Raw genomic sequence first — 7,897 nt, forward strand, 5'->3', positions numbered from 1 at the left:
AGGCGGGCTCCCCAGGCAGAGCTGGCCCCGCCCAGCCCCTGCCCTCCCCACCCTCCGCCTCCCCGGCCCAGCCCACCCACCATCGCTCCTCCTGTCTCAGGACCACCTCCCCCGCCTCCAGGTAGAGGCCGTGGTGGTAGCAGGAGCACTTGGCCAGGGGCACGCAGCGGCCCTTCTCGTCCAGGAAGGCTTGGTCCGGGCAGCCGCAGCCGTCCACGGGCGGGAAGCCCTCGAGGCAGCGGGTGTCGGGTTCCGAGAGCGAGCGGCAGGTCCGCTGGCAGGTGGTCAGGTTGTACCGGAAGAGCTGGGAGGTGGGGCAGGAGCCCACGTCCCTGTCTGCGGGGGGGAGGGGCGGCGTGAGGGGCAGGAGGACGGCCCCACACCCCGTCCCCAACGGCTGTCCCTGAGCCCCACCTCCGTCCCAGGACACCCGCCAGCCAAGGGGCCCAGAGGGCAGGCGGCCCGGGACCACCGTGGCCACACAGGTGCCCCCGCCCCACCCACCTCCCCTTCTGGGCTAAGGGGTCCTCCCCGCAAGCAGAGGGCTGAGGGCCGGTTTCCCGCCGAGCCCTGCAGGAGGACACTGGGCCGCCGCCCCACCCCAGCCGCCAGCGCCAGAGAAGGCCCGCCTCGCGTCCCAGGGCGCCCCGCAGGGTGCGGCACTCACTGCAGACGCCCTCCCGCCAGCCCCACAGCAGGACGCCCTTGGCGGCACAGGCGTGGGCGTAGGAGGACAGGGCGGCGCACATGCAGTCCTCCGAGCTCCGGCAGTTGCACGTGTCATATTTGCACCTCTGGGCGGCAGAACCAGGCAGCGCAGTGAGGGGAGGTGCAGCCGTGCGAGCCTCGCACACCCCGTGTGTGCACAGCGCCCGCACACACCCTGCAGACGCCCGGACCCACATCACACACCTATAAACACGCACTCATCGCGCACACACCCACAGAGGGCTGGGCTCGGCCAGGGGCACGGGGCACGGGGCACGCCGCGGTGGCACGAGTCGGGCAGGTGGGGTGCACGGCCGGCCCCACCCACCTTGTAATATTCGGCCGGGTCCACGGCAGAGTGGCACCTGCCGAACGGGGCCTCTGTCTTCTTCAACAGGGAGCACCAGTGCTCAGCGTAGTTGGCTGCAGGAGGGGTTCAGATCCTCAGGGGGTGGTCCCTCCACCTCATCCCCTAGGCCCAGTGGCCCAGTCCCCCGGGCAAGGGCAGACACCGTCCCCTCTGTGGCCGGAACCGAGGCCCTTCCCTCTAGGGCAGCCGGCACAGGGCGGCGCCGCCTGGGAAGGCAGGGGCTCCCTCCCCTCGCCCCTCTCCACCTCCCGGATGAGGTGGGAAGAAGGGCGTCTGAGACTCCCGGCGGCGAGTCACTGGATGGGGACCACCACCCAGTGGCTAGCAGGCGCGGCCCCTCTGCCATGTCACTTGGCGGAATGCCATGGTGGGCCACGGTAAACCAGCCGCAAGGCAGAAGCAGCAGGTGGACGGTCTGGCTGAGCGGAGCGGACAGTGTCACCCCCACACCCCACCCGCATGCCACGTCCCCCCGCGAACCCCATGTGCCTCGGGCCGAGCCTCACCGCTCTCGATGCTGAGGGAGCAGGGGTCGTCCAGCCAGTCCACCTTGTCCTGGCAGCTGGACTGGGCCTTCCAGGTGTTGGCGAAGCCGGCGCCCGTGGCCTCCACCAGCCCGCCCGCCGTCTGGAAGTCGTCACCCTCAAGGCCGTTGAAGTTCCCGCAGAGGCCTGAGGGGCCAGGATTGGGTTGGGAAGGGTCAGGGGTGGGGGGGGCAGGCCCCTGGGCAGCCTCCCCGGGGGGCCGGGCGGGGCCGCTCACCCTGCACGTGCCCCTGGGCGGCTGGTTCCAGCGTCAGGAAGAGCTGCATGACCGGCAGCAGCTGCACCTGCAGCCTGAGGCCGAAGGCCGTGCTCACCAGCAGGTGGTGGGAGGACGGTTGGAAGATGGAGAAGCTGGCTGCAAGGCACGGGCGGTGAGGGGCCGGTGCCGGGGTGCGGGTGCTGCCCTCCCCCCACCCCCACCCGCACCGGGGGAGGCGCGCCCGGAGCAGGACTCACCCGTCACGTGGGGCAGGTTCACCTGCAGCTCATTCAGCAGGACGCTGCCGTCCGACTTGAAGGCCACCACCTGTGGACAAGGCCAAGGGGACGGAGGGGGACTGAGCAGGGCCCTGGGGACCCCGGGGCCGCGGGGACGGCAGGGGACGGGGCACTCACGTTCTTCTTGCTGTCGGCCAGCAGCACCACCGTCTTCAGGCAGGTCTGCTTGTCACTGGAGCCGCAGGACGTCAGCTCGCCCAGGACGGCGTAGGAGTCGTTGTGGGCGTCCTGCGGGGAGGGCAGAGGGCGTTGCAGCCGCACAGGGCCTGGGGGCGGGAGAGGGCGGGGGTCTCGAGCTCCTCTCCGCAAGCCTGCCCGAGCGGCAGCCCACCTTGGTCAGCACATAGTAACAGTCCCCGTGGAAGGTGTACTTCCTGCCGTCGAACGTGCTGATGTGGGCGCCGCCCTCCAGGGCACAGGTCCCGGGACACTGCAGGTCTGCGCACACCCAGCGACCAGCGTCGCATTCACTGTGGGGCGGCAGCGGGGCCAGGGTCAGGCTCGTCTGCCACTCCTGTCTGCCGAGACCCCCGTTCCCGACCCCAGGACCCACCAGCTCTCACCCCAGGACCCAAGCCAAAGCCCCAGCACCCACTAGCTCCCAACCTGGGACCGCAGCCCCAAACCCAGGACCCAGGCCTCAACCCCACGACCCACGAGCTCCCTCCCTGAGACCCCCATGCCCAGCCCCAGGACCCCCAGCTGCCAACCTGGGACCGCAGCCCCAAACCCAGGACCCAGGCCTCAGCCCCAGCATCCACCAGCTCCCTCCCTGGGACCCCCATCCCCAGACCCCGGGACCCCCAGCTGCCACTCTGGGACCCCCATCCCCAACCCGAGGACACATTAGCTTACACCCTGGGACCCTAGCCCAACCTCAAGACCTGCGCACCAACCAGCTCATGCCCCAAAACCCGAGCCCCGACCCCAGGACTCCCAGACCCCACCTGAGCCCCAGCCCTGACTTAGGGACCCACAGCCCCCACCTCAACCCCAGCCCCAGCCCCAGGACTTCCAGCTACACCTGAACCACAGCCCGAACCCAGGGACCCTCAGCTCCCACCCTGGGACACCCAGCCCCAGCCCCACGACTCTAAGCCCCACCTGAACCCCAGCCCTGACCCCAGGACTCCCAGCTCCCATTGGAACCACAGCCCCGACCCAGGGACCCCCGGCTCCCACCCTGGCACACCCATCTCCAACCCCAGGACACACCAGCTCCCCACCAGGACCCCAGCCCCGACAACGGGACCCCCAGCTCCCACGCAGGACCCACCACTGCTCGCAGTGGCTGGTGATCTGCTCGCCGGGCTTGTACAGGCGCCCGTGAAGTTTACAGTGGCACTGGCTCACGGGGATGCAGCCGCTGCCTGCGATGTCATCGTACACAGTGCCTGGGACAGGTGGGCGGGATGTTCACACTCAGCCGGCCCGAGAAGTGCCAGCATCACCCCGGAGGGCCTGCTGTTCCCAGGACCGCAGCTGGGGGCCAGCCTCGAGAAGTGCCAGAATTTCTGAGATGCGGCTGCCAGGCGGCCCTCCCGCCCGCAGGCACCCCTGGTCCCTGGGGGGCAGCTGCGGTTCCCACACAGCGCCGGTCAGGGACCCGCCTCGGGGCTCAGAGCCTGTCCTCCGCGAGTGACGCGTAAGGCGGCCCTCCGTCCGACTCCCTGAGGACACAGTGTGTCCCTTGGGGGCGGGTCTCCAGGACTTCTGTCCCCTCTGCCTGGGCCTTGTCCCCTGATCTCCGTGGGGGGCACCGCGCCGTCACCGTCCCCTCGGCGCAGCGGACAACCGAGGCCCGCACACCCACCGCACTCAGGCCGAGTGGCACTCGGCGGGGCCCTCCACCCGGCCGCCCCGCAGGCGTCCTGGCTCTCACCTTCCGGGCAGAAACAGCCGTCCATGCGGTGCTCCTCACACAGGCTGCTGACCTCCAGGTGCGAGCAGGTGTCCACGCAGGGCGAGCCGCTCTCCAGGTACACCATGTTCCCGGGGCAGCTCTTAGCTAGAAAGGCGAAGGCTGGACCCTGAGCCCCCACCTACCCGAGGGGCGGAGCAGGGAGGCGGGGGCACCCCCAAGGGTCTGTGCCTGCCTCCCACCCTGCCCGTAAAGAACGCCGCTGGGTCGGCACACATGTGGCTCCGGTCCAGGGCACGGCACTCCCCGGGGATCGACCCCGAGGGCCAAGAGGGCCCTGGCCCCCGACCCCGGGCCGGAGGCTGGGTGCTTACCGCAGAGCGTGGCTGTCCTCCAGTTCCCGGGCCGCCCGCCGGCATGGGAGCACTGGCGGGAGAACTCAGCGACGGTGCTGCAGACGCAGGAGCCGCCCTGCGCGCACTGGCAGCGGTCCTGCATGCAGGCCTGCACGTACGGCTGCAGCGGCACCAGGCCCCGGCAGTCCTCGAAGGCCGTGCCCATCAGCAGGCTCTCGCACTCGGCGCGCTGGCGGGGGGGTGGGGGGGGAGACGGGTGACGGGGGAGCTGCTCGCGCCCCCCTCCCCTCCACGCTGCTCGCGGGTGGCGGCCTCCCAAGCAGCCAAGGAGGCCAGCGGATGCTGGCTCTCAGGGGAGAGGCGCGGGCAGCGCCCCCACGGGCTCCTCCCCGGGAACGGCTCCTCCCCTGGGTCTGGGTCCCCGGCCAGCGACTCACGTGCTCAGAGCAGGACTCGGAGACTGGCACCTCCTCCGGGTCTTCACACACCACCTCGGGCTTGTTGATCTTCTGCAGGTTCCCAAACTCGATGGGGCTGAAGAGCACGCCTGCGGGGCACAGCCCTTCAGCCGGGGCACCCGGGAGCCTGCCCACACCCCACACACCAAGCCCCCAGAAGGCCCTCACCATCGGAGAGGAACTCAGAGTAGGTCTGCAGGCCGTTGTAGTCCCCGCAGAGGCCACACGTGTGGTTCTGGAACTTACTGTCCAGCTCCAGCTGTCGGGGGTCGGGGGAAGGGGAGCAGGTCATGGGGCAGCAGGACACCGGGTCCCGGGCAGCCAGGGCGAGCCCCCCAACCCCCAGGGCCGGGCTGGCCTCAGAACCTTGTTCAAAGGGCATCAGCTGCGGTGGACAGCTGGGGTCAGCCAGGGCTGTCCCGTCCTCGCGGAGGAACAGAAGGGGTTTGGGGAGGGACAGGGCCTGCCCCCACCCCAGCCGGGAGGGACCACCCACTGGGTGGCAAAGTGGCCCCCGTGCCGCTGGCCTCTCCACCAGCACCAAGGCCACACGGTGCTCCAGCCACGCTTCCCCGACCCCGCCTTGTGTCCCCTGGGGTCCCCCGGCCCGTGGAGGGGCCGTCCCCGCCTGTGACTCGGGCCCCACGCACCATGAGCGAGTCCTCCCGGTCCCACATGAGCGCGAGGCCGGTGCGGGAGGAGACCTTGGTGTAGGCGTCACTCTTCTCGATGAGCAGCCCAGAGCTGTAGTGCGGGGTGCTGACCCTGCAGGGGGCACGGGTCAGACCAGGACACACAGCACCCGCCCAGCCGGAGGCTGAAGCTAGGCGCTGGCCGCCCCCGGGCCTCCTGGTCCCGGGCAGAGCCACACTCCCTCCACGGGCTCTGTTCTGGGCGGGCCCCCCGGGAGGATGGAGGGCCAGGCTGCACCCTGGTGGGGGCTTCCCCTGCCCACCCCATCGCCCAGGGCGGGCCCGTGCCCACCCAAACTGCCTCTGGGCCCCGTGCCCTTCCCCACCCTCAGCCCGGGGGCCCTGGGCTGCAGTCTCTACAGGGAAACAAAAGTCCCCCACGCCTCAGGGAAAGGACGAACCCTGCAGGTGGGGAACCCGCTGGACAGGAATGCCCTCAGAGCCCCATTGTGCCAGAGACAACGGGGGAACAGAGCGGGGTGGCCGCCCCGCCCAGCTCCTGTACCCCAAGCTTTGGCCACCCACACCAGGCCGGCCGCGCCCAGAGCCTGGTGGGCACCCAGCACGGGGGCTGTAGGAGACCCACAGGGTGAAGAAAGCCCTTGAGCACCCCCAGTCCCTCAGCCAGGGGGCTTTCTGGTAGGGGCTCATCAGTGTTTGCGGAATGAATCAGGGGCCTGGACTCACGGCCCAGCACTCTCCTTAGCTGTGTGCCAGATACAGGGGCCCACGGGGGCCGTGTCGGCTGGGGGTGCGGGGCGCGATGGGCTTGGGGGTGGGGCACTGGGGGCCTGGCCAGGTTCGCCCATGCTCTTGGGACCGGGCAGCCACGTCACTAGGACCTGGGGAGGGACCCTGCCTGGCTCACTCACATGGCCCCGTTCACCACAGCGAGCTGCGGGGTGAGGTAAATGGTGTCGTCCTTGACGGTCAGCAGGATGTACTCGATCTGGGGGTGGCCCCCGCTGCGGCCGGGGCCCCGTTTCAGGTGCACAGCGAACTCCTTGTAGGCGTCCCGGCAGTCGGAGGCGAAGTTGTAGTCGCACAGGCCGGGGAAGCGGAAGACATCGCCGTCGAAGGTCTTGTAGTGGAAGTCGCCCCAGGTGCTGCACACGCTGTGGACGTACTTCCGGGTTCTGCCTCCTGGGGGCGCCGCGGGGGGAGGCGTGAGCAGCCCTGGCCAACAGGGACCCTCTGGAGGTGCCCGGCCAAATCTCAGGGCCACCGTGGATGTCCCCTGCAGGGGCTGGGCCTTGGTCATCCCGCCCACCAGGTCTTGCCCCCTGAAAGGGGTTCCCCCAAGACCCCACCCAGCCCTTGCGGGGACGAGGCCGTGTGCTGAGCGGGGACTTGGGGGCTCTAGGCTTCCTGTCAGACTGGCCCAGAGCGCCCCCCTCCCAGCCCCTGCCACACTCCGTCCATCCGTGCCCCGTGCAGCATCCTCCACCGCTCCAGCCGACCCTCGTCCAGCAGCAAGATGGTGCCAGGGCCCTCAGAGGGAGCCTCGCCCTGCTCGTCCACAGGGCGCCAGGCCCCCTGCCCGGCTTTCTCCCCAGCAGCCCAGCTGGGATAGAGATGGCCCCTCCTACTATCCCAGGGTCTTTTCTGTCCAAACAGCCCTCTCTGCAGAAGGGCCATCTTGCCCTTGAACATCCAAAGCCCCTAATACCCGGGAGGTGGGCCTCCCCTGCCTGGCCCCTCCTGGCCGGCCCCTGCCTCCCGCACACCCCCACACAGCAGCCCAGCCCCGTGTGTCCCCCGGGGACTGTCTCCGGACACACTCTGGCCGGGCGACCACCTTCAAAAGGATGCTGGGAACCCAAGTCAGCCTTCCTTCCCTCCACCCAAAGTCAGCAATGTGGGGGCTGCAGAATGCCTGGCCCGGGCATCCACCCGAAGTCCGGGCGGAGGAACAGAACCTCGCCCTCCCCGCTAGGACGTGGGCTCTGGGCTGCCGGCCCTTCCCGCCCACACCGCTCTCACCTCTCTGGGACTCCGTGCCCTCGGCCCAGGTCAGGGCCAAGCAGAGGGCCACCAGGCGGGCTAGTGGCAGCCCCATGGTGGCCGGAGGGTGGTATGGGAGAGCGACTGGGGCAGGGGTCCGGGCCTTATATGGCCCAGCAGGGCTGTCAGAGTGCGGGGAGGGCCTGGGAGGGGCGAAGGGTGGGTGGGGCCTTGCGGGTTATCAAGAAAACAGCTGTGGGGTCTCCACGGGCCACCATGGGGAAATATTGATTCAGGTTATCTGAGCTTTATCTTTTTACTGCTCCCTGGGCAGAGCTGGCGCTGCTCAGGGTGGAGCGGCCCCAATTACCCAATTCCAGCTCACACCCAAGGCAGACCTCGGTCCCTCCCTGCCGCTAAGAGAACCAGGCCCAGGCCATGGATTCTTCCAGAAGCAGGTCCTGG

At 69.7% G+C, this 7,897-nt stretch overlaps 1 protein-coding gene across 1 annotated transcript in view; it reads right to left on the minus strand.

The window, feature by feature from the left end:
* Positions 1–7,547, minus strand: part of LOC140698885 (mucin-2-like) — a 48,680-nt gene extending 41,133 nt beyond the window's left edge. Inside the window, exons 1-16 of the mRNA XM_072970741.1 lie at positions 7,472–7,547; positions 6,361–6,631; positions 5,447–5,561; positions 4,965–5,055; positions 4,776–4,885; positions 4,357–4,567; positions 4,004–4,129; positions 3,398–3,515; positions 2,453–2,591; positions 2,239–2,349; positions 2,080–2,149; positions 1,841–1,978; positions 1,585–1,749; positions 1,037–1,131; positions 668–794; positions 81–336 (exon numbers count right to left, since the gene is read on the minus strand). Of these exons, the coding sequence (XP_072826842.1) occupies positions 81–336; positions 668–794; positions 1,037–1,131; positions 1,585–1,749; positions 1,841–1,978; positions 2,080–2,149; positions 2,239–2,349; positions 2,453–2,591; positions 3,398–3,515; positions 4,004–4,129; positions 4,357–4,567; positions 4,776–4,885; positions 4,965–5,055; positions 5,447–5,561; positions 6,361–6,631; positions 7,472–7,547 (2,219 nt within the window). The remainder of the gene's footprint in view (positions 1–80; positions 337–667; positions 795–1,036; positions 1,132–1,584; positions 1,750–1,840; positions 1,979–2,079; positions 2,150–2,238; positions 2,350–2,452; positions 2,592–3,397; positions 3,516–4,003; positions 4,130–4,356; positions 4,568–4,775; positions 4,886–4,964; positions 5,056–5,446; positions 5,562–6,360; positions 6,632–7,471) is intronic.
* Positions 7,548–7,897: the final 350 nt, after the last annotated feature.

The sequence above is a fragment of the Vicugna pacos genome, chromosome 10 (assembly GCF_048564905.1).
Source record: "Vicugna pacos chromosome 10, VicPac4, whole genome shotgun sequence".
Lineage (NCBI taxonomy): Eukaryota > Metazoa > Chordata > Mammalia > Artiodactyla > Camelidae > Vicugna > Vicugna pacos.